The following is a 27,032-nucleotide window of genomic DNA, read 5'->3' on the forward strand; positions in this document are numbered from 1 at the left end:
GTGAGAAGTAGTCACAGCCCCGCCCCTTCCTGTATATCATGTGTGAGAAGTAGTCACGGCCTCGCCCCCTGCCTGTATATCCTGTGTGAGAGGTAGTCACAGCCCCACCCCCTGCCTGTATATCCTGTGTGTGAGGTAGTCACAGTCGCGCCCCCTGCCTGTATATCCTGTGTGAGAAGTAGTCACAGCCCCGCCCCTTCCTGTATATCCTGTGTGAGAAGTAGTCACAGCCCCGCCCCCTGACTGTATATCCTGTGTGAGAGGTAGTCACAGCCCCGCCCCCTGCCTGTATATCCTGTGTGTGAGGTAGTCACGGCCTCGCCCCCCGCCTGTATATCCTGTGTGAGAGGTAGTCACAGCCCCGCCCCTGTCTGTATATATCCTGTGTGAGAGGTAGTCACAGCCCCTCCCCTGCCTGTATATCCTGTGTGAGAGGTAGTCACAGTCCCGCCCCCTGCCTGTATATCCTGTGTGAGAGGTAGTCACAGCCCCGCCCCCTGCCTGTATATTCTGTGTGAGAGGTAGTCACAGCCCGCCCCCTGCCTGTATATCCTGTGTGAGAGGTAGTCACAGCCCGCCCCCTGCCTGTATATCCTGTGTGAGAGGTAGTCACAGCCCCGCCCCCTGCCTGTATATCCTGTGTGAGAGGTAGCCACTGCCCCGCCCCTGCCTGTATATCCTGTGTGAGAGGTAGTCACAGCCCCGCCCCCTGCCTGTATATCCTGTGTGAGAGGTAGTCACAACCCCGCCCCCTGCCTGTATATCCTGTGTGAGAGGTAGTCACAGCCCCCCCCCCCCCGCCTGTATATCCTGTGTGAGAGGTAGTCACAGCCCCGCCCCTGTCTGTATATATCCTGTGTGAGAGGTAGTCACAGCCCCTCCCCTGCCTGTATATCCTGTGTGAGAGGTAGTCACAGTCCCGCCCCCTGCCTGTATATCCTGTGTGAGAGGTAGTCACAGCCCCGCCCCCTGCCTGTATATCCTGTGTGAGAGGTAGTCACAGCCCCGCCCCCTGCCTGTATATTCTGCAACATTTAGCAACAGCAATTCAATACTGTAGCCAATATTGTTACAGTGCTCCCCACAGTAGTCACAAGTCCCAGTGCTCCCCACAGTAGTCACTTGTCCCAGTGCACCCCACAGTAGCCATTAGTCCCTGTGCTCCTCACAGTAGCCATTGGTCCCTGTGCTCCCCACAGTAGTCAGTAGTCCCAGGGCTCTCCACAGTAGCCACTACTCCCAGGGCTCTCCACAGTAGCCATTAGTCCCAGTGCTCTTCACAGTAGCCACTAGCCTAGTGCTCCCCCCAGTAACCACTAGTCATAGTTCTCCCCACTGTTGCCACTAGTCCCTGTGCTCCCCACAATAGCCACTAGTCCCTGTGCTCCCCACAGAAGCCACTAGTCCTAGTTCTCCCCACAGTAGCCACTAGTCCTAGTTCTCCCCACAGTAGCCAATAGTCCCAGTGATCCCCACAGTAACCACTAGTTCTTGTGCTCCCCACAGTAGCCACTAGTCCTTGTAATCCCCACAGTAGCCACGAGTCCCAGTGATCCCCCCAGTAGCCACTAGTCCTAGTTCTCCCCACAGTAGCTACTAGTCCTTGTAATCCTCACAGCTGCCACTAGACCTGGCGCAGGCGGACGCACCATCTGTGCCACATATCCTCCATCTCACAGGCCACATGCTGCCACAACTGAAAGGTGGGATCATAGTCAGATGCCCCCCTCTAGGATTGATAGGGGAGGGAGGGGGAATACTGGGATCGGGGGGGGGCACGCCGCTGCCACACTTCAAAATCATAGGGCATTTCAGATGGCACAAATGACTCCAGAATTGTGGTGCAGACAGCTTGATAAATCTCCCGGATTGCCAGTAATGTACTGATGACGGCGGTGACTCCTGTGGGAGAACATGTGGCTCGGCAGAGCGCAGCGCCGTGTTTACACACGGGAAATGTCACTTGTGTTAATTACAGAACGCGCAGAGTTAATTACCTCCTGTAACAATGTACTCAGCCTCAGTGTAATCAGCTACAATAGGTAATTAGGGCAGATTTCCATGTGTGCTTTGGCCAGCAGGAGGCAGAGGAGTTTTACCCATCCCATAGAAAAAGTGGCAATTTTCCGGAACATTCAAGCAGGTCACATGGTCTGCAGGGTCCACTCAGTGCCCCAGGCCTCCTCTGGAAGAGTAATCACTATAGTATTCTCTTCTGCTGACCTCAGTATTCATAGATCTCTGCTTGCTGTCAGTGTTTGTCCATGTGAGCAGGACTGCCCAGTACATGCCCTGGGGCTCAGTGTTGATAGATCTCTGCTTGCTGTTGGTGTTTGCCTATGTGATCAGGGCTGCCCAGTACATGTTCTGGTTCTCAGTATTCATAGATCTCTGCTTGCTGCCAGTGTTTGCTCTGGTGATCAGGACCCCCCAGTACATGTTCTGGTTCTCAGTATTCATAGATCTCTGCTTGCTGTCAGTGTTTGCTCTGGTGAGCAGGGTCCCCAGTACATGTTCTGGTTCTCAGTATTCATAGATCTCTGCTTGCTGTCAGTGTTTGCTCTGGTGATCAGGACCCCCCAGTACGATCTCCTGCAGGTTTGGGTTTAATGCTACAGGTGTTATTACTCAGTGGGGAAGAGGGGGGTATTATCTACATACTAACACCAGATCCTTCAGAGCCTCGCCACCATCTCATTCAGATTGAGATGTCGTGTAGCGGCCTGTCCCTATAAGTGCCCGCTGCTGCCAGATGCATGAGTGCTGCAGATGAGGCAGCGGCTCCATTACACATTCACTACCAATTACCCCCCTCCCCTCCGTGTTCTGCCCCATTCCAGCTGCAAAACATCATCTCACATCTGCTACTACAAAGAGATCAGCCAGCCCGGTACTGGTACCGCCAACCCCAATCATAATGCACCACTATATGTATAGGTGGTATAACCTGGGGATCTCCTGTATATAATGATATATGTACAGCCGGTATAACCTGGGGATCTCCTGTATATAATGATATATGTACAGCCGGTATAACCTGGGGATCCCCTGTATATAATGATATATGTACAGCCGGTATAACCTGGGGATCTCCTGTATATAATGATATATGTACAGCCGGTATATCCTGGGGATCTCCTGTATATACTGATATATGTACAGCTGGTATAACCTGGGGATCTCCTGTATATAATGATATATGTACAGCCGGTATAACCTGGGGATCTCCTGTATATAATGATATATGTACAGCCGGTATAACCTGGGGATCTCCTGTATATAATGATATATGTACAGCTGGTATAACCTGGGGATCTCCTGTATATAATGATATATGTACAGCTGGTATAACCTGGGGATCTCCTGTATATAATGATATATGTACAGCCGGTATAACCTGGGGATCTCCTGTATATAATGATATATGTACAGCTGGTATAACCTGGGGATCTCCTGTATATAATGATATATGTACAGCTGGTATAACCTGGGGATCTCCTGTATATAATGATATATGTACAGCTGGTATAACCTGGGGATCTCCTGTATATAATGATATATGTACAGCCGGTATAACCTGGGGATCTCCTGTATATAATGATATATGTACAGCTGGTATAACCTGGGGATATCCTGTATATAATGATATATGTACAGCTGGTATAACCTGGGGATATCCTGTATATAATGATATATGTATAGGTGGTATAACCTGGGGATCTCCTGTATATAATGATATATGTACAGCCGGTATAACCTGGGGATCTCCTGTATATAATGATATATGTACAGCCGGTATAACCTGGGGATCTCCTGTATATAATGATATATGTACAGCCGGTATAACCTGGGGATCTCCTGTATATAATGATATATGTACAGCCGGTATAATCTGGGCATCTCCTGTATATAATGATATATGTACAGCCGGTATAACCTGGGGATCTCCTGTATATAATGATATATGTACAGCCGGTATAACCTGGGGATCTCCTGTATATAATGATATATGTACAGCCGGTATAACCTGGGGATCTCCTGTATATAATGATATATGTACAGCCGGTATAACCTGGAGATCTCCTGTATATAATGATATATGTACAGCCGGTATAACCTGGGGATCTCCTGTATATAATGATTTATGTACAGCCGGTATAACCTGGGGATATCCTGTATATAATGATTTATGTACAGCTGGTATAACCTGGGGATCTCCTGTATATAATGATTTATGTACAGCTAGTATAACCTGGGGAGCTCCTGTATATAATGATATATGTACAGCTGGTATAACCTGGGGATCTCCTGTATATAGCTATATATGTACAGCTGGTATAACCTGGGGATCCCCTGTATATAATGATATATGTACAGCCGGTATAACCTGGAGATCTCCTGTATATAGCTATATATGTACAGCTGGTATAACCTGGGGATCTCCTGTATATAATGATATATGTACAGATGGTATAACCTGGGGATCTCCTGTATATAATGATATATGTACAGCTGGTATAACCTGGGGATCTCCTGTATATAATGATATATGTACAGCCGGTATAACCTGGGGATCTCCTGTATATAATGATATATGTACAGCTGGTATAACCTGGGGATCTCCTGTATATAATGATATATGTACAGCCGGTATAACCTGGGGATCTCCTGTATATAAATATATATGTACAGCCGGTATAACCTGGAGATCTCCTGTATATAATGATATATGTACAGCCGGTATAACCTGAGGATCTCCTGTATATAATGATATATGTACAGCCGGTATAACCTGGGGATCTCCTGTATATAATGATATATGTACAGCTAGTATAACCTGGGGATCTCCTGTATATAATTATATATGTACAGCTGATATAACCTGGGGATCTCCTGTATATAGCTATATATGTACAGCTGGTATAACCTGGGGATCTCCTGTATATAATGATATATGTACAGCCGGTATAACCTGGGGATCTCCTGTATATACTGATATATGTACAGCCGGTATAACCTGGGGATCTCCTGTATATAATGATATATATACAGCCGGTATAACCTGGGGATCTCCTGTATATAATGATATATGTACAGCCGGTATAACCTGGGGATCTCCTGTATATAATGATATATGTACAGCCGGTATAACCCGGGGATCTCCTGTATATAATGATATATGTACAGCCGGTATAACCTGGGGATCTCCTGTATATAATGATATATGTACAGCTGGTATAACCTGGAGATCTCCTGTATATAATGATATATGTACAGCCGGTATAACCTGGGGATCTCCTGTATATAATGATATATGTACAGCTGGTATAACCTGGGGATCTCCTGTATATAATGATATATGTACAGCTGGTATAACCTGGAGATCTCCTGTATATAATGATATATGTACAGCTGGTATAACCTGGAGATCTCCTGTATATAATGATATATGTACAGCCGGTATAACCTGGGGATCTCCTGTATATAATGATATATGTACAGCTGGTATAACCTGGAGATCTCCTGTATATAATGATATATGTACAGCCGGTATAACCTGGAGATCTCCTGTATATAATGATATATGTACAGCTGGTATAACCTGGGGATCTCCTGTATATAATGATATATGTACAGCCGGTATAACCTGGGGATCTCCTGTATATAATGATATATGTACAGCCGGTATAACCTGGGGATCTCCTGTATATAATGATATATGTACAGCTGGTATAACCTGGGGGTCTCCTGTATATAATGATATATGTACAGCTGGTATAACCTGGGGATCTCCTGTATATAATGATATATGTACAGCTGGTATAACCTGGGGATCTCCTGTATATACTGATATATGTACAGCCGGTACAACCTGGGGATCTCCTGTATATAATGATATATGTACAGCCGGTATAACCTGGAGATCTCCTGTATATAATGATATATGTACAGCTGGTATAACCTGGGGATCTCCTGTATATAATGATATATGTACAGCTGGTATAACCTGGGGATCTCCTGTATATAATGATATATGTACAGCCGGTATAACCTGGGGATCTCCTGTATATAATGATATATGTACAGCTGGTATAACCTGGGGATCTCCTGTATATAATGATATATGTACAGCTGGTATAACCTGGAGATCTCCTGTATATAATGATATATGTACAGCTGGTATAACCTGGAGATCTCCTGTATATAATGATATATGTACAGCCGGTATAACCTGGGGATCTCCTGTATATAATGATATATGTACAGCTGGTATAACCTGGAGATCTCCTGTATATAATGATATATGTACAGCCGGTATAACCTGGAGATCTCCTGTATATAATGATATATGTACAGCTGGTATAACCTGGGGATCTCCTGTATATAATGATATATGTACAGCCGGTATAACCTGGGGATCTCCTGTATATAATGATATATGTACAGCCGGTATAACCTGGGGATCTCCTGTATATAATGATATATGTACAGCTGGTATAACCTGGGGGTCTCCTGTATATAATGATATATGTACAGCTGGTATAACCTGGGGATCTCCTGTATATAATGATATATGTACAGCTGGTATAACCTGGGGATCTCCTGTATATACTGATATATGTACAGCCGGTACAACCTGGGGATCTCCTGTATATAATGATATATGTACAGCCGGTATAACCTGGAGATCTCCTGTATATAATGATATATGTACAGCCGGTATAACCTGGAGATCTCCTGTATATAATGATATATGTACAGCTGGTATAACCTGGGGATCTCCTGTATATAATGATATATGTACAGCTGGTATAACCTGGGGATCTCCTGTATATAATGATATATGTACAGCTGGTATAACCTGGGGATCTCCTGTATATATGTACAGAGCTGGAGAATAATGACCTTTTCTTCTGTATAGTAACATGGTTTCTTCTCTTCCAGTCCTCCAGGCCTCAGTGGCAGCCCGGTCATCTCTGACATCTCCCTCATCCGCCTGTCCCCGCACCCGGTGGGCACCACCACAGATCTGAGCCACGCTCATCATTATGTGAGCCCACACATGGAGCATTACCTGCGATCTGTCCATGGAAGTCCCACCCTGTCCATGATCTCTGCCGCCAGGGGGCTCAGCCCGGCCGAAGGTAGGAGAGTTCATGAATTTCTGATTCATCAGGCATAACTCAGCCTGGATTGTCCTTCTGTTTTAACAATTTCATCAATAAAGTCACAAATCTATTTACATTTTGTAATGAAACATTTGGGAGGTAGTAATATTCTACTGTAATCCTCATCCTCATAGGATCACTGCTTGCTGTGCATTCATTATACCCAGTGGCTGAAAACTCCTCATGACCGCTTCTCTCACCCCTCCATGCTGTAGCATAACAGGCAACACTGTACAGGAGCACTTCCCCCTCCCATTGTGTAAGATTACATCTGGCAGAGGGAGGGGGGAAAGCTAAGAGAGCAAAGGGGGGACAGTGTAATAACCTGTGAAGCTACAGCACAGAAGGTCTCTGGTAATACCCCCAGACCCCTTAAGGTCTATTAGCATAATTATAAAAGTTGATTTTAGAAGGAAGGAGGCCTTGTATAACAAATATAAGAAGATTACCACAGTCACAGTGCCCGCATCTATGAGAAATGCCTCTTGTTTAACAGGATGGATGTTGATGGTAGATTTCCTTTAGCTGTTACATTGTTACACATTGTCAGGAGAGAGAGATTTGTGCCGTTGTTGTGATACAGAGGTTGAACTTTATTGTAACACCACCTCAGCTGTGAGAAGTCTTTGCTCTGTACAGGTTTTCAATCTAAAATTAGTAATTAGTAATAAAAATGGTGAATGTCTTATTACACATCTGGATGATCACATTGGGGCACATTTACTTACCCGGTCCAGTCACGATCCAGCGGCGCGTTCTCCGACGAGGGTTCGGGTCTGCCTGAATTCACTAAGGTCCGTGCGCCCGATGTCCACTAGGTGTCGCTGCTGCGCCGAGGTCCGCCGGCATTCACCTTCTTCTCCTCGGTGCATGTGAGTGCTGATCTTGCGAATCAACTTATTTTTTAAATTCCGCGGTTTTTCCGACGACCACGCCCCCCATTTCTGTCACGTGAAAGCCGGCGCCAATGTGTCAAAATCTGATCGCGTGCGCCAAAATCCCGGGGCAAATGAGAAATCGTCGGGAAACCCAACGAAAATGAGCGATTCGGACCCTTAGTAAATGAGCCCCAATATATCACACAATCTCCGTCTCAAACCCTCCACAATCAGCCGATCACACAATGACCCCCCATCTCGGGGATAATCTAAGACTGTAATAATCACAAAGTGCTAACAAAGCAATTTAAACTTATTGCTATCTGTTCTGCCACAACCTTCAATCGTATCGGCCTCTAGAGGACATCAATACAGTAGGAAGAAGAAGAAAGGCAAATTTTAGAGAATTTTATGGAATCATTGCAGCTTTTCTCCAAGGTTCCCCTGTAGAGGTAGAAACATGGGACCAGCAGGAGAACCTCCAAAAATAATCTGTCCCTTTCCACTCTTCCTGGAATCCCAAGCAGCCAATAATGTGTCGCTTTAAACCAGCCCCAAGAACAGCATATCCAGAGTTACCTGGGACTGCAGGAAGATTCTTTGAATCTCTGTTGGTCAATGGCTTGGGTGCCCACGGAGAGGGCTCAGAGTGCCTAGGTTCGCCATCAGTCATCTAAGGTAATTTGGTGGTTTATATTAGGTGCCCCCTACAGGAGAACAGATGAACTGCACTGTGTCCCTTCCCATCATTGGCCTGTATTCTGTCCCAAAAGCAGAGCAATTGCAGCTGCGGGCCAGTAGGGTGACATGTACGTAATATATGTGAATGGGGCGTATGTCATGGCGGGGAGTGGAGGCTCCGTCCATGTTCTCAGCCTTGAAAATTTTCTCCTTGAATGGATTTGGACATAGGGTGACACTGTTTATTTTTCCTCCAGGGGTCTTGTCGCCCCCCTCTCCCCTCCGGGTGAAGTTTTGAGGATTTGCAGCTGTGAGAAATTCTATAATTGGCTCTGGCAAAGTGCAGGGATTCAGGGAGCCAGACGCCGAGACTTTCTGCGCCCAACACATCTCTAGGCCCATGTGCGTCTCCTCAGCATCACCCGAGTGGATCCGACATTAATGGGACCTTTAGACGTTTCCTACAGGATGAAGGGTTCACACGCAGCGTCCACCGATCCGCCCCACTCTTCTAAAATCTACTTATTCTGTGTATCAGGATAGCGCCATCCGTTATACCATTACATTGTGACCCCCAAGGACTCCAGATAGTACAATCTGCCGCAGCCCCGGTCTTATCTCATATATATATATATATATATATATATATATATATATATATATATATATATCAATGCATTTTACAAATCATCTTATCTATTTTGCTGTGTGATGTTTCTGTAGTGATTTTATGTCCAGAGGGACGGATCTGTCTGAGTTATGGAAGCAAATAGATCAGGCAGATCAGGATGGGTTTCCAGCCCCTGGATATAAATAATGAATGCACAGCAAGCAGTGATCCTATAAGAAGTTAGACTACTGAATAATATTGCTACGTCCCAAATGTTTCAATATATTACGCAGAAATGTATCGATAAATGTGATTAGGCCGAATCTATGGAAAGATGTTTATGGAGTATTCAGTCTTTTCATAATGACTATAAATTGTATCTATTTACATCACTGATGCTTTCGGGATAATTTTTGGCATTTCCTCTGTTATAATCATCCATGCCCGGGGGGGACGTATCTGTCAATGTCGCCATTAAGAAAATCTAAAAATAGCTAAAGATGAGGATTTTATCCGGTGCCCTGGGGCCTGGGTCTGGCTGGACAAACACTCCCAATCTGCACTTATTGACTTCCCTAAATATTACCAAATGAGTTGTCTGGTGACCCTGCTCTGTTCTCTCCTCACAGCTGCCCACGAGCACTTAAAAGAAAGGGGCATCTTTGGCATCGCACCCCCTCCGCCTGGCGTTAACCCCGCGGATTACTACCACCAGATGACGCTGCTGGCCGGACACCCCAGCCCCTATGGAGAGCTCCTGATACAGGCTGGGGCTGCAGGGAGCGCACCCCACCTTCATGACTATCTGACTCCTATGGATGGTAAGTCTTTTCCTATTACATCACCTCCCCCCAGTGTGTCTGCACATTGCGTCCTCCTTTCTTTCCAGCACATAACAGGTTAAATCCCAAGATGCCGCAGCTTCCATCACTTTAAGGCAACCCCCTCACCCCCAAGTCTTCTCGGAGACTCCCATACCTAAGAGATTCACATTCCTGTGCACTAATTTGTAGGACTACGAATAGCGCCCCCTAATGGTAATGTATTTATATAGCTACATACATTGTAACGCTATACATGTCATAAACAGTATGATACACTAATGTGCATGGTATACACGGTATGATGCAGTAATTATCCATAATATATAGTAATATGTGGTAATACACAGTATAAATACAGATAGATGTGGTTATGCGCGGTATATATACAGATGTGGTTATGCGCGGTATATATACAGATGTGGTTATGCACAGTATACATACAGATTGATGTGGTTATGCGCGGTATACATACAGATATCTGTACATAAACTGTGTATAACCACATATGTGGTTATACACGGTATATATGATATATGGCATCATATATGATATCATCCAGTACTATACAGCTTTATCCCCTATAGCTGCCCCGTACAATATTTTGCATTGTACCAGTAATTGCCTCCTGATGTGGGATCTGTACACAGGGGCAGCAGTGTTTTCTTAGGGGGCGACCAGATTACAGTCTCCTGGTCATTCTGTCATCATCTGCCGCCTTTAATCAGGATCTGGAGTCCATTTCCCCCAAAAAAACAGAACAGGCAAAACTCTGCATTAATTATTTGCAGATGCTGAGCGCTGCGGGAGGGGGGAGGGGGCTGCTACCTGTGCATTACCCGCTTTATATAGAAATATTTGCCATGTATGATGTATGTGCCGCTGACAAGGTCCCGTGTGTTCTACTGGCTGAGGGTCCCAGGAAAGTAAACTCCACGTCTACATATATTATTATAAGATGGTGAGGGCAGACAAGACCCCCGACCGCTTCCCCCCCATATGTTATATTGAAAGCGGGGTCCTGTCTGCCATAAAGCTTCAAGGTCTGTGACTTTAGACTAGATTTTGATTCACACTTACCAAGGTCCTCGCTTCCTGTCATTGAATTGAAGTCTAATTTAACCTCCAAGCCTCTAAAGCCATGCAGACCTCACACAGCTGAGTGTTTGCTACAATTGTATCAGTTTAAATTATCAGGAGGAAAAATGTCTCTGCTGTTGTGTAAGTTTATGACATTGTATCAGTGCAGGAGGAAAGTATCAACTTATAGAAAACTTCCTCAACTTGATACAACTGCTACAAGCTCTTCAGCTGTGAAAGCTCTCACACAGCTGATGGGTTTGTTACAGTGTATCGGCCTGGATCTGGGCAACATTCCCCCTCTTGTCCTAGTATAAACCCCCTCTGCATGTTCTGGCCTAGCCTGACCCCTTTAGCTTTGTCACGCAGCGACTTCCCGCCAGCGCAGACAGACCGCAGTTTACTCTTAATTGTCATCTCAATCATCATTTACAATAACATCACAACCGGATTAGGAGGAAAATCCAGATCGGGGGGCAGGCGGAAAATTGGAGTCCATAGGAGAACTGTGGAGGAGGTTTCCCTTTTACTGCTGGTGCTATGGAACCCGTATTAAAGGGCCAGCGCGGCCTGCGTCAAAAGGGAGATCCCTATATACAGCCTGCACTGAAGTGGCTGACAACAGAGAACAGAGTTCATTGGACTTCACAGCCGATACGATACACCCGATGTGTCTGCCCCACTTTCTATGTTTCATGCCCTACATCCATGTAAGATTCTCTGAGGCTGCATCAGAAACTGTGATGTGTGAATGCGGCCTCGGGCGCGTTCACACGTTGCGCTTTGGTTGCGTTTTCATTGCATTTTAAAACACATTACAACAGCTGAGGAGAGGTGATTTGCCTAACTACATTACAGTTAACATTTGCGTTTAAAAAACGCATTGTAAACGCGATGTTAACACAAGTGTTAACAATGTGTTAACACATTCCTTTTGTTAACACACTTAACATCACGTTAACAAATGTGCAACATCCCCCACCGGGGCCTAGCCTTTTTCTCGGGGCCTGGAGTCAGCCGGGGCCCGCAGTACCTGAGTGGCTGGCGGTTGCGGCCTAGGCACGCTTGTGTCACGGTGCTTGGTATGGGGAACCGGAGGGCTGTCCTACAGCCTGGCAGGTCTCCAGCAGGGTGGTGTTGGCAAGAAATGATGAGGGAGAGGCTGCTGTAGCGGATCTCCCTGGGGCAACCCTTTGGTGTCTAGAGTATTCGTCTCTGTGTGGTGGACAGGGTGCCCGTGATGGTGACAGCCGTAGTAGCAGGGACCAGATGGAGGCAGATTGGAACCGACAGGAACATCAGCAACGTGCCTTTAACAGAATGGTGGAGTGCTGAGATGCATTTGGAGGAAGCCACAGGAGGTAGATCACCAGCCTGGATGCAATGGCAGGCTGGGAGGTAGCTGTGTCCTAATAGGAAGCTTCAGCTTGTCCTGGAGTGGTTCAGGTATCACCATTGAAAGTAGGATGATACCCCTTTCCTCACTAACTCTTATCTATTAGCTCCACTCTTCAGAGGCAGGGGCTAGGCTCTTCCTGCTCTGGTATGGTATGCTGGCTGAATAGAGTCTGGACTGGGGTAACCCAGTCTGCTTCTTCTCATCTGAGCTAGGCTAAAACTAGTCTCTTCTAGTGTCCTGCAGACCCTCAGGTCTGCCTGGAACTGAGCTCTGGAATATTCCTGGCCAGGGGTTTTATAGCCCCTAGGTCAGGTGGTGGCTGTTCCTCCAATTACATCTCAGCTTACATTGGACAGAATGCAATACAAGTGATTGGACGACAGATCTTGCATCATACAAAACACTTAACTCCTTGCCAGGCAGGATCTACCACTGCAATGTCCCCTGTGTGATGTGATGACATGCTGTGGGACGTATTCGCAAGCACTCCTTCGCCTTGCATCGGCGAGGGTGCTGCATACCCCCGGGGCAATTGAAAGAGCCGCCCTCGGCTCGACTACGGATGGTTTGGGGCGCAGAGGTAGATAGGGGCACTTCTATGAAGTGTAGGCTACATGATATGTAGGGACAAACCGCCCATGGTCCTGGAGACAGGCACCTGGGTTGGTGTCGGACTAAGACACAGATGTAAATGCTAAGTATGACAGTTGGTCGCTAACGCCATTAAACCAAACTGTACAGTAGGAAAGGTGTGGTGTCATGTACTGTAATCCACTCCTTGCACCAGGGCCTGTATATTTGTTATGTAAACACTTCTTCCCTGGCGACAAATATATAGTGTGTATATATATGCATTACATTGGCATATGTGACACAATAAGACATTGTACAATGTACAAGTACCTGCCGACTAACATTCTTACCCTTGTATGAGCGCCATCCAGGTGCTATCTCTGTAACACCCCCGGTCCCCTAAAGACCCGCAGTTTACGGACTACCCCCACGTGCAAACCTCGGTTTGAGGGATAAGGTAGCGGTCAGGGTTTTACATAGAGACGGTCCGACACAGCCACACTACAATCTGAAAAGCCTATAAAAGGTTAGTGCAAACTACTGACATATATTGACAATGTGCAAACATGTTGTAAACTCACATTGGCTTAGGAGCCCAATGGGTACACATCTTACAAACATTACAAACGTTACAGAGGTAGGCTACACAGGGTAGCAGAATAAAATGTCTCTTTACCTGAAAAGGAAAAGGCATAATAGTGCATGCAGAATGTCCATACCTAAAAGGAAGGCATTAAGTGCAATATAATAAGTCAATAAAGTAGCAACTTTTCCTTGGAGTTGGCAAAAGTCTCACAGAAGGTCTTTAATAGCAAAGTCCATCTTCTGGGTACAGCCCTTGATGTGGGGAAAAGTGCAATAAAGAAGCAAAGGGTCTCCTCTATGTGTACAGGGACAGAGTCCTTTGTAGGAATCTCTGCTGTGGCAGAGGAGGGGTGCTATCATAGCACATGACAGTGGAAAATCTCTTAACTGAGATAAATAAGGGTAAGAGTCTCAGGACAGTTTCTGGCTCTATAGGGTAGGGACAGAAATAAATATTTACAATATGCACAGTACCTGAAGAGGGCTACAGCCCATCAGGGGTTAATCAGATGCATCTTGCTGGGTTCAGCAGGGACAGGATCCAAAGTCAGCAGGGAATCCTGTGCATCCTCAGCGGTGGTAGGAGCCGGCTGGGGACACCCGGTGGCAGCTGCAGGAACTGCAGGCGCAGCAGCATCCTCCTGACATTCAGGCGGAGGGGGGCTGTCACCCGGGGTGTCGGCTGTTCCAGCCGGGGGCTCAACAGAGCCAGGAACCACAGAGGGGTCCAGAAAGAAATAAATGGGATCCTGCGGCAGCGCCGCGGCTCCCTCCTGCTCCGATTCTTCTGGGGCCGGGTCGTCACCCCACTGATAACCGGCAGGGGGAGAATAGGATCTAGTTGGAGCCTCCGGACAAGGCTCACCAACCGGGATATCCTCTCCCACGGAAGAACTGCGGGAACTGGCAACGCTCCCTGCCGGAGAGACGGTGGGGGTGGCGCCCTGGATCATTCCCGGCCCATGAATAGCAATGGGGCCCGTACTCACGATCACCGTGGATGGAGCATTCACGTGGGTCACCGCCCGGGGACTCGCAGCCGAGGAAGAAGAGGTATTCGGAGACTCCGGCCACTCGTCGTCCTCATACAGCTCATCGCACGATGGGTAGTGGTCCTCATCGTAGTCTGGGATCCGGATCATGCCAGCTGCCCACGGCCCTCGAGGTCCCTCCTGCAGGGAAAATTCGATACACTCCCCCGGTCTCAAATTGTGAAGTCTCTCCGGCAAGTCAGGCGTTTTGACGGACCGGCGGGGGATAAATACTTCCAGTCCGGTATAGTCCTGAGTGGCAAAGCCATAGCCCCGCTGCCGGTCGAAGTACCGGACCATGCCGGTGGTGCGGTTTTTCTTCACCCAGGCTCCCTCTTTAGACCAGCCGGCCATGTAGCGCTGGGCCTCCTTTTCTTGGCGTCGCTGTTCCGAGACAGCGTCTCGGAGTTGCCGGCGGAGGGCCTAACCTCGGCCTCGAGGCTGCGGAGGTGCCGGTGCTGGGGTAGGTCGCTCCGGTGTAGGCTCGGGTCTCGCAGGTTGTCGGGCAGGTGCCGGAACTGGAGCAGGAGCAGCTGGAGGGTCAGGAACCACCACAGCAGGGCTGGCAGGCTGGTCGGCAGGAGCAGTGGGCCTCGATGCAGGTCGCACGGCAGCAGTAGGCCCAGGCGCTGGCTCTACAGGAGTCGGGGCCGGGTAGCATGGTAGCCGGGAGAGGCACTAGGAACCGCCCGGGTGGTACTTGGCGCTCTGTCACCCTTTGGAAGTACGTCCTGGTGACGAAGGCCCGGGTCAGTCCACGATGCAGCCGGTGCCCAGCGAAGGGCCTCCGGACCGGCTGAGCAGAGACCAAAACCATGGTCTCCAGAACCTCCAAGAACTCGGGTTGCTCTACCGCAGGAAATGGCCGAGGACCCCACATGGTGCTGACCTCACTGTCCAAGATCCTCACGAGTTCTGGCCTTTCGTTGAGGCGGGGCAGGAAGTCCGCTTCGTGCCAGAGGGAGGAGTCCAAGCCCTTCCCGCCAAGAGCTGTGGCGGGCTCTAATTTTTCCTGCGCCACAGGAGGCGGGGTTCGCGCCCTTCGTGCGTGGGTGGAGCTTGATGTGTCATCTGGGTTTCCCGCCAGTGAAGGTTTTGGCGGGCTGGGATTACTTGCTGCGCCACAGTTTTGTGAGGTAAAAATGCTTCAGGCGCGGCAGCGCCAGATGTAGCAGAGCTGACAAAGTTCTTGGCATGGGGTTAACCTCTTGAGTGCTGGAGCGGTGCTCGACAGCACGTGGAAGCAGTAATACAGTTCAATGCAGAAACACACAATCACTTGGGCCTATACCCGAATGGTAGCAGGGTTAGGCAGCACAGTCTTTTTTCAATAAAGGATAGTCTTTAATGCCGGAATAAGGCACAGAAGTATCAATCCTGTTCGTGACGCCACTTGCAACATCCCCCACCGGGGCCTAGCCTTTTTCTCGGGGCCTGGAGTCAGCCGGGGCCCGCAGTACCTGAGTGGCTGGCGGTTGCGGCCTAAGCACGCTTGTGTCACGGTGCTTGGTATGGGGAACCGGAGGGCTGTCCTACAGCCTGGCAGGTCTCCAGCAGGGTGGTGTTGACAAGAAATGATGAGGGAGAGGCTGCTATAGCGGATCTCCCTGGGGCAACCCTTTGGTGTCTAGAGTATTCGTCTCTGTGTGGTGGACAGGGTGCCTGTGATGGTGACAGCCGTAGTAGCAGGGACCAGACGGAGGCAGAGGTTGAACAAAAACAACTTACAGTTCTTTATTGGAACCGACAGGAACATCAGCAACGTGCCTTTAACAGAATGGTGGAGTGCTGAGATGCATTTGGAGGAAGCCACAGGAGGTAGATCGCCAGCCTGGATGCAGAGGGCAGGCTGGGAGGTAGCTGTGTCCTAATAGGAAGCTTCAGCTTGTCCTGGAGTGGTTCAGGTATCACCCTTGAAGGTAGGATGATACCCCTTTCCTCACTAACTCTTATCTATTAGCTCCACTCTTCAGAGGCAGGGGCTAGGCTCTTCCTGCTCTGGTATGGTATGCTGGCTGAATAGAGTCTGGACTGGGGTAACCCAGTCTGCTTCTTCTCATCTGAGCTAGGCTAAAACTAGCCTCTTCTAGTGTCCTGCAGACCATCAGGTCTGCCTGGAACTGAGCTCTGGAATATTCCTGGCCAGGGGTTTTATAGCCCCTAGGTCAGGTGGTGGCTGTTCCTCCAATTACATCTCAGCTTACATTGGACAGAATGCAATACAAGTGATTGGACGACAGATCTTGCATCATACAAAACACTTAACTCCTGCCTTGCCAGGCAGGATCTACCACTGCAATGTCCCCTGTGTGATGTATTGATATGCTGTGGGACGTATTCGCAAGCACTCCTTCGCCTTGCATCGGCGAGGGTGTTGCAAATGGAAATAGTACTGTAATTGGGCAAATCCTCTCTCCTCCGCTGTTATAATGCATTTTAAACGCAAAGGAAATGCAACCAAAGCGCAATGTGTGAACCCGCCCTCAGGGGGCGCAGTCCTGTCTCCACTTCTCTAAGATTGTTCCATCAGTGTAGACAATGCTAAAGGCAGCAGGGTTTTTTTTTCTGAGGTTTTGCTGCAATGTTTCAGTGCAGGTAAAAAGTAGCAAAGGCAGTTTGTATTTTCTAGATTGGATAACATTGTAGCAAAACCTCAACTCTGAGAAGCATCTCTATAGCTTGTTGTCAGTGCTGAGGAACTAGAATACCACGACTATTAGGAAGTTGTTCAACTTCTTCAACATTAAAGCTGAAATCCTCTTTAAGACCCCTGGTGTTCAGGGCTTGGTGGTCCGCCAGCAGGCACAGCTCCTGACCTTAATCCAGGGGCAACAGTTTCCTAGATTTCAGGGCGTCCTGCCTTGGTGCTCTCCAGTCACGCGGGATTTGTGCACTGTATAAACCGCAGACAAGTATAAGTACTTAAAACCATTCTGGGAGTGATGTCCAGGAAGTGGCGGAGAGCTGTCAGCTCCGGAGAACAGGAGGATGAGGGCAGAATGGAGATGTTAGTTTTTGCAACATCAGCGGCCAATTAGTGTCTCATTAGTGTCACATCAGGGCGTGGAAATTAACAGGAGGAAACACGAAAAGGTCCTCGCAGCAGAGCAGGCTCGGATCTGGCCCAATCCTTCTGTTAGTGACTGTATCTCCCCCTAGTAGTGGTGTATAATCTGTATGTAGTGAGCTCCCCCTAGTGGTGGTGTAATATCTGTATGTAGTGATCTCCCCCTAGTGGTGGTGTAATATCTGTATGTAGTGATCTCCTCCTAGTGGTGGTGTATAATATGTATGTAGTGATCTCCCCCTAGTGGTGGTGTATAATCTGTATATAGTGAGCGCCCCCTAGTGGTGGTGTAAAATCTGTATGTAGTGATCTCCCCCTAGTGGTGGTGTATAATCTGTATGTAGTGACCTCCCCCTAGTGGTGGTGTATAATCTGTATGTAGTGATCTCCTCCTAGTGGTGGTGTATAATCTGTATGTAGTGATCTCCCCCTAGTGGTGGTGTATAATCTGTATGTAGTGACCTCCCCCTAGTGGAGGTGTATAATCTGTATGTAGTGAGCGCCCCTTAGTGGTCGTGTATAATCTGTATGTAGTGAGCTCCTCCTAGTGGTGGTGTATAATCTGTATGTAGTGATCTCGCCCCAGTGGTGGTGTAAAACTGTATGTAGTAATCTCCCCCTAGTGGTGGTATATAATCTGTATGTAGTGAGCTCCTCCTAGTATTGGTGTATAATCTGTATGTAGTGACCTCCCCCTAGTGGTGGTGTATAATCTGTATGTAGTGACCTCCCCCTAGTGGTGGTGTATAATCTGTATGTAGTGACCTCCCCCTAGTGGTGGTGTATAATCTGTATGTAGTGACCTTCCCCTAGTGGTGGTATATAATCTGTATGTAGTGATCTCCCCCTAGTGGTGGTGTATAATGTGTATGTAGTGAGCTCCTCCTAGTGGTGGTGTATAATCTGTATGCAGTGAGCTTCACCTAGTGGTGGTGTATAATCTGTATGTAGTGATCTCCCCCTACTGGTGGTCTATAATCTGTATGTAGTGATCTCCTCCTAGTGGTGTTGTATAATCTGTATGTAGTGATCTCCCCCTACTGGTGGTCTATAATCTGTATGTAGTGATCTCCCCCTAGTGGTGGTGTATAATCTGTATGTAGTGAGCTCCTCCTAGTATTGGTGTATAATCTGTATGTAGTGATCTCCCCCTAGTGGTGGTGTAAAATCTGTATGTAGTGATCTCCCCCTAGTGGTGGTATATAATCTGTATGTAGTGAGCTCCTCCTAGTATTGGTCTATAATCTGTATGTAGTGAGCTCCTCCTAGTGGTGGTGTATAATCTGTATGTAGTGATCTCCCCCTAGTGGTGGTGTATAATCTGTATGTAGTGACCTCCCCCTAGTGGTGGTGTATAATCTGTATGTAGTGAGCTCCACCTAGTGGTGTTGTATAATCTGTATGTAGTGACCTCCCCCTAGTGGTGGTGTATAATCTGTATGTAGTGACCTCCCCTTAGTGGTGGTGTATAATGTGTATGTAGTGAGCTCCTCCTAGTGGTGGTGTATAATCTGTATGTAGTGATCTCCCCCTAGTGGTGGTGTATAATCTGTATGTAGTGAGCTCCCCCTAGTGGTGGTGTATAATCTGTATGTAGTGAGCTCCCACTAGTGGTGGTGTATAATCTGTATGTAGTGAGCTCCCCCTAGTGGTAGTGTATATTATGTATGTAGTGAGCTCCTCCTAGTGGTAGTGTATATTATGTATGTAGTGAGCTCCCCCTAGTGGTAGTGTATATTATGTATGTAGTGAGCTCCCCCTAGTGGTAGTGTAGATTATGTATGTAGTGAGCTCCCCCTAGTGGTCATGTATAATGTGTATGTAGTGATCTCCTCCTAGTAGTGGTGTATAATCTGTATGTAGTGACCCCCCCCTAGTGGTGGTGTATAATCTGTATGTAGTGACCTCCCCTTAGTGATGGTGTATAATCTGTATGTAGTGACCTCCCCCTAGTGGTGGTGTATAATCTGTATGTAGTGATCTCCCCCTAGTGGTGGTGTATAATCTGTATGTAGTGATCTCCCCCTAGTGGTGGTGTATAATATGTATGTAGTGAGCTCCCCCTAGTGGTGGTGTATAATCTGTATGTAGTGAGCTCCCCCTAGTGGTGGTGTATAATCTGTATGTAGTGATCTCTCCCTAGTGGTGGTGTGTAATCTGTATGTAGTGAGCTCCCCCTAGTGGTGGTGTATAATCTGTATGTAGTGATCTCCCCCTAGTGGTGGTGTATAATCTGTATGTAGTGATCTCCCCCTAGTGGTGGTGTATAATCTGTATGTATTGAGCTCCCCTAGTGGTGGTGTATAATATGTATGTAGTGAGCTCCCCCTAGTGGTGGTGTATAATCTGTATGTAGTGAGCTCCCCCTAGTGGTGGTGTATAATCTGTATGTAGTGATCTCCCCCGAGTGGTGGTGTATAATCTGTATGTAGTGAGCTCCCCCTAGTGGTGGTGTATAATCTGTATGTAGTGAGCTCCATACTCCTTGTTCTCATAAAATCAGCTGGATCAGTTATGGCCTGGTTCACACCAGAATTTGGATAAATTTATTATAAGAAGCACAAACACTTAAATTTATCTCAATCGGTTTTGTTTAAAAAAAAAAAATGCTTAATTTGTAGACATCAGACACTAAATTCAGAGAAGAGAAAATGTGAGAGATCAATAGCAGTGATCAGTCGTGATTGCTGGGTGGTCGCAGGTAGTGAGGCGATTCTTAGTGCTGCGTCTGTGAGCTGCGCTTCATGGCTCTGTCCTGAGCTTGGCCAGGATCCTGCGTGTTTCAGGGCCACACAGTGTGTGATTGATGGCGGCCGGGCAGCTGCAGGCTCTGCTCTGTGACCGCCCTTGTCTTCGGAGTGCTCGCACTGTGCCAGAAGCTGGTCATTTGCTCGGCTGCTGGACAACGGCCACAGAGACGACTCAGATTTATTTTATTCCAAGTGCTGATGTGATCCTTCTATGTGTCCTGTCTGTAGTAGAAAGGGGATCGGTGTCATCTGCAAATCATAAGCCTGAGGAGAACATCTACAGATTTGGGGGAACATAGAGGTGGGGTGGCTCTGAGGATGACCGTGCTCCTACTCCACAGGGGCATTGAGGATGTTAAGGACTTGTCCTATCTGCAGGCATCAAAAGATTTGCAAAGTTGTGCTTAAAGGGTCTCCTATTCTCCACAATAGGGGTGGTAATTTTAAGCTCCCATCTCTTCTCTCTGTAAAATTTGCTCAATAAGGATGCCTCCGTTTCCCCTTGGTCCCAGCTGTGGCTCAGGATCCAGGTTGGTTTCCTATGAGGTGGAGCAGTAAATTCTGCAGACGTCCACACATTGGTCAGATAGTCGCAGGCAGCGCTCGCACCCTCATGACTATATTAATGGGGATGCAGGTAAGTGGCGAACACCAACATAAATCAATGCAAACGAGGACAGAAAAATGAGCACAAAGTTTTTCTTTGTGTTTGATAATTTATCAGGGGAAGTGGCGCATTAATAAACAGGTCTCCCCAGAGGTGGCCGCGGCAGAGATAGATACGGCTGCCAGCGCTGTCCTGCTTCCGCCAGCTAATAGAGGGAGGAAAACACATTGTAATCCGCCGTCTCCGAATCCCCACTCATTAGTCATCCCTCATTGGATAATTATATTTGTGCCGGCGGATTCTCTTATACAATAAGAGCACAGTGGATACATTGTAACTACATGTACAAAGCAGAAGTCACGCCCCATCTGAGGTCACCCCCTGAGGCCTGCACCCCACAATTTTGCCACCATAGTATATACTGGATGTAGAGGATATACATGGCCTGGCCAGGGGATATGTGTATGTGATGTACAGCTCAATTTTCATTACTTTGTTTGCTTACTCTTACCCAGTATCGAGGTTCTCGAGTCCCCGGGTCACCCCTCGATTAAGCCGGAAGAGGGCCCTATCTATCTCGCCCCTCTCTGATGCCAGCATAGACCTGCAGACCATGATCCGCACGTCCCCCAACTCACTGGTGGCGTATATCAACAACTCCCGGAGCAGCTCTGCCGCCAGCGGCTCCTATGGGCACTTATCAGCCGGAGCGATCAGGTGAGTGAAGTGTTAGCTCTGCTTCACCATATCTGGGATATGGAGAGGGGCAATGGATCATCTAGCAGGATATCTCCTTGTCACATTATTTCTATATGATTCAGTACACTGACATTTATGGTTCTCTCTGAATTATGTACAGTAGTTGTTACCTCTGATACATTGTAACAATAGATCTGATTCCTCGTCTCTTCCAGTCCAGCCTTCAGTTTCCCTCATCCCATCAACCCAATGGCCTACCAGCAGCTACTGAACCAGCAGAGGAGTCTGAGCTCCACATTTGGGCACAGTCCGCTCATTCATCCATCCCCCACCCTTGCACTGCGCCAGCAGGGGTGTGTGCCAGCCTCCAGCCCTGTGCCAGCCCAAACCCACAGCAGCAATGCTACATCCATCCCCAGCCAGGTGAGCAGGCAGCTTGTGGAGCCCTCGTGTAGAGCCACAAATAACCTGTAGATAGATGTAGTGCTATGCAGGTGTGTGGTTCTGATCCTGGACACACCCTTTAGGATCGCACCTCCGTGAGTTTAGTTTAATACATTTGTACTGGATAATATCCACAATAGTGGCCTAGTAATTACCATGGAGTTAAATGGACTTTGTAGACTTCTGTTTCCTCCATTGTCTAACTGATCGCCTATGCAACTCTTACTAGAAGCCGAGCAGCGAGTCAGCGGTGAGCAGTACGGTCAATCAGGTGATCAACAAGCGCAGCAAGGTCAAGATCGAAGAGGAGGCACCAAGCAGGGACTCCCCCAGCCCCCCGGTAATATGATCATACACACATGCAGGATATGTGTGAAATCAAACAAATCTACTGAACATCACTGGTACATTGTATCCAACATGTATGTGCCCCATAAACTGTGACTGTACGTCAAACAAGTGAATGATACACAAGAACATGATTGATAGTTGTGTATTTGATGACTGATGTCTCCTGTAATAAACAACATCCTGATTTGGGACTTTCCTGTTATTCTCTCTACTGGGAAACTACCCTTTATATTACAGAAATAACATAATAAAACAACAACCTTAAAGGACATCTACCACCAGGATGAAGGATTGTAAACCAAGCACACTGACATACTGGTGTGTGCCCCCTTTGACAGGATTCATTTTTCATTTAGCTTCTCATGGGCTTGTTTTAACAAATGCTTTAAAAATTATGCAAATGAGTGCATGAGAAGCTCCGGGCTCCAGAGAGGTTAATGGAACCTAGAGCCCCTCAGGCTCATTTGCATAATTATTGAAGCTTTTTTATGTACAAACAAGGATATAAGAAGCTAAAAGGAGAACAGATCCTGCCAGAGGGGGCTCACATCAGTATGTCAGTGTGATTGGTTTACAATTCTGGTGGTCCTTTAGTGATTGTCCACCTATAAAACCAACTCCTTTTAGTCTTTACGCTCTTTCTCCTTCCGGCAGGATGTAACTGACCTGAAAGACGATTTGGACAGAGAAGACTGTAAACAGGAACCAGAGGTCATCTATGAGACCAATTGCCACTGGGAGAGCTGCACCAAGGAGTTTGACACCCAGGACCAGTTGGTTCATGTGAGTTGTCCCGGTCACCTCAGATTCATTACTATGTGTGTATCCATCATGTCGGGAAGCAAATACACAAAGCCACAGATTACACCAATAAACTGTAATGGTATTTGTCAGGACATACCAGATCCCATCCCTAGAAAAATAGATCATAGATCATCATCATAATGCAGATCCCATCCCTAGAGAACCAACTCATTACATCAGAACAGATCCTACCCCTAAGGAACCTGCTAATCATAATAGGGTAGATCCCACCCCTGGAGAACCTGCTCATTATCAAACAGCAGATCCCACCCCGGACCTGCTCATCATCATAGATCCTACCCCAAAGGCACCTTCTAATCATCATAGGGTAGATCCTTCCCCTAAAGGACCTGTTAATCATCATAGGGCGGATTCTACCCCTGAGGGACCTGTTAATCATCATAGGGCGGATTCTACCCCTGAGGGACCTGTTAATCATCATAGGGCGGATTCCACACATGGGGTCCCGCTAATAATCATAGGGAAGAAACAACCCCTGAAGATCCAGTTCATTATCACACAGGAGATCCCTCCCCTGAGGAACTTGCTACTCAAAGGAAATATCCCACCCCTGGGGGACGTTGTAATCATCATAGGGCAGATCCTGCCCCTGGAGATCCAGTTCATTATCATGATTCCCCCCCTTAGGACCCTGCTCATTATCATAGGGAAAATTCCACCCAAGGGTAACCTGCTAATCATAATAGTGCAGGTCCCACCCCTGAGGGACCTTTTAATAATCATGGGGCAGATCCTATCCCCTAGAGAACCAACTTGTTATCAGACAGCAGATTACTATTATTTAGTTAGGGCATTTATTTCTTGTGCTGTACAATCAGTAAGGGGTTCACATACAATTACATTAAGATACAAACAAATGAAAGTACAAAATACAAAACTACAGTGATCAGGAGACAAGTGGGAGGAGGACCCTTCCCCAAGGGCTCACAATCTATATGGGAGGGAGATGGGGATATAAGGGGAGCTCCACCCCTGAGGGACCTACTAATCATCACAGGGCAGATCCCTGAGGGACCAATTAGTAATCATAGTGCAGATCCTACCCCTAGAGATCCAGTTTATTATTACAGATCCCTGAGAAACCTTAAGGGTGCAGTCACACGTTGCATTTACCGCATGCGTTTAAAAACGCATTGGAATAGCTGAAGAGTGATTTGCCTTATTAAACAGCTGTTAACATGTGTGTTTACAAAATGCAACCGTTAACGCATGCGATAACCCCTCAAAAACCAGTTCATAATCTGATCCAGTTCTTGGAAAGCCTGCTTCATTATTATTACCCAGCACACCCCCTTCCCCCTCCTCTCAGGAACCTGCCCATCATCATTGCTGCACAGCAGGTCAAGACTTATTACAACAAAAAATTGGAATTGTGTTTGTCCGGAATATTTGCAGATTGAGCCACATAAAAAGTCCAATGTTGATGTATTTGTGGCGCTGTTTTCAGTGGTGCTTTTTGTATGCACCAATTTACAGGGGATACAAAGAGATTTGCAGTATTTTGAGAATTTTGGTTCCCTCACCGTTCTGTATAAGTGGATGATATTTATTATTGGGCTCATGTATAATGTACGATACATCATGGCCACAGCACGCAGATAATTACCCTCTGCATGTTCCCTCCACAGCACATCAATAATGAGCACATTCACGGCGAGAGGAAGGAGTTTGTGTGTCGCTGGCAGGACTGTACACGGGAGCAGAAACCCTTTAAAGCGCAGTACATGCTGGTGGTTCACATGAGGAGGCATACCGGAGAAAAGCCTCATAAATGCACGGTAAGCTGCCGAAAAACTGCCAATGTCAGCAGCTGCAGCACACCGACCCATAAATAGTAGCTGACACTGCCCCTCCGGGGACGTCCCTAACCACTGTACTTACTGCACCTCCGAGGAAGTCCAGGGGGAGGCCTACGAAAAGTGCTGCGCTAACGCTCTTAGCGTAGGGGGTGGGAGAACATGATGAGAGACCCCACACTTATTTGGGTTGAGATGAACATGTTTTGACAAGTTTTCTATTCCCTCTTTATTTAGTTCGAAGGTTGCTTTAAAGCATATTCCAGGCTGGAAAACCTGAAGACTCACCTGCGGTCTCACACCGGAGAGAAGCCATACGTGTGCGAGCATGAGGGCTGCAACAAAGCCTTCTCCAACGCGTCTGACCGCGCCAAGCACCAAAACAGGACTCACTCTAACGAGGTGAGGGGTTCCACATCGGACTCGTACAGGAGGAAAAAAAATACCTTCCTTGTTACACATTTTATTGTGCCGAGCGCCAGACCGCACCCCCGCTGGTTCTGTGTTTTCTTAAAGTGGCTGCAGATGTTGTGTTGGCGCATTGATGCCAAATAGGTGTGGACTATAAAACCAGCGCGTCCTGTAAGGGCCGAGCAGAGGAAATGGGAAGCACCTGTGCTGCAGACCTGGAATCTGCTGGCTTCTCTTTATATTCACCACATGCATCATATAGACCCCTGCGGTCATCCCCGGACCTGGCGCTAACATATAACCTGCAGTTTTATTGCTTCAATAGACACGGCCAGGTTGTTAGTTAATAGGGTAGTGATGGAAAGCAGAACAGCAGAGGACTGGTACAGAAGAGGTGGCGGGGGAGGACCGGGGGCTTGTATCAGAGACTGAAGGCAGGATTTACACTGTACTAATGCGTCACTGAATACATCAATCCTTGGGCCTCTGTGTAACATTAGTGTGTGTGATAGGAGCAGCCAAAGAGCCGCACAGTAAGTTATGCACAAATTAGTTATGATAAAACTCCACTCACTTCTCTTCTCCCTGTTATAACCCAGTGAGAGAAAAGTGGCACATTTTTGGCAAAATTTGTCTTGCACCAAGAATTGCTAATTTTTTGCTGCAGTACATGGGATACTAAATTCCTATGTTTAAGATCTCTGCTTCCAGTTAGTGAATCTTGTTAGTGAACATTTTGCCAAACCCAAATCTCATAGGCCCAGCCATCCCCTGCCTTTCCAGTCCCAGGTAATGTTTGAACCCCTGAAGTTTGGATTTCATGTTGTATTTGCGATGATTTGACTTTTCCAGAAACCGTACATCTGCAAGATCCCGGGATGTACGAAGAGGTACACAGACCCTAGCTCTCTCAGGAAACATGTGAAGACGGTCCATGGACCCGAAGCACACGTGACAAAGAAGCAGCGCAATGACGTCATCTCCAGACCAGGACCCAGGGAAAATGGTGACAGCGAGGTCGGTACCAGACTCTACACAGACCACATGGAGGCTAATGGAAGCTCCAGAGGCAGAGAAGATGGATTCCAGTCCAGGACCATCAAGACTGAGGACAATATGGTGAGTAGTCAGACGCTGAGCGCCGCAGATCCAGAGCAGAGGCACATATAGCAATCAGTAGTGGCTCGATTTTGTCATTTTTACTGTGGATTCTTTACATTATATAGGATGTTCTCTCATACTGTGATAAGAGAAG

At 47.3% G+C, this 27,032-nt stretch overlaps 1 protein-coding gene across 2 annotated transcripts in view; it reads left to right on the plus strand.

The window, feature by feature from the left end:
- GLI2 (GLI family zinc finger 2) overlaps positions 1-27,032 on the plus strand; it is an 83,382-nt gene that overhangs the window by 50,531 nt on the left and 5,819 nt on the right. The window contains exons 1-10 of one of the 2 annotated variants that reach the window (XM_072122054.1): positions 2,517-2,598; positions 6,946-7,145; positions 9,968-10,159; positions 21,767-21,968; positions 22,166-22,373; positions 22,624-22,734; positions 23,400-23,528; positions 25,199-25,348; positions 25,604-25,768; positions 26,630-26,896. In XM_072122054.1, coding sequence (XP_071978155.1) covers positions 7,064-7,145; positions 9,968-10,159; positions 21,767-21,968; positions 22,166-22,373; positions 22,624-22,734; positions 23,400-23,528; positions 25,199-25,348; positions 25,604-25,768; positions 26,630-26,896 — 1,506 coding nt within the window. In that variant the 5' untranslated portion in view covers positions 2,517-2,598; positions 6,946-7,063. Of the gene's footprint in view, positions 1-2,516; positions 2,599-6,945; positions 7,146-9,967; positions 10,160-21,766; positions 21,969-22,165; positions 22,374-22,623; positions 22,735-23,399; positions 23,529-25,198; positions 25,349-25,603; positions 25,769-26,629; positions 26,897-27,032 lie in introns of those variants that run through there. The other variant, XM_072122053.1, reaches the window with a different exon arrangement.

The sequence above is a fragment of the Engystomops pustulosus genome, chromosome 8 (genome assembly GCF_040894005.1).
Source record: "Engystomops pustulosus chromosome 8, aEngPut4.maternal, whole genome shotgun sequence".
NCBI lineage: Eukaryota > Metazoa > Chordata > Amphibia > Anura > Leptodactylidae > Engystomops > Engystomops pustulosus.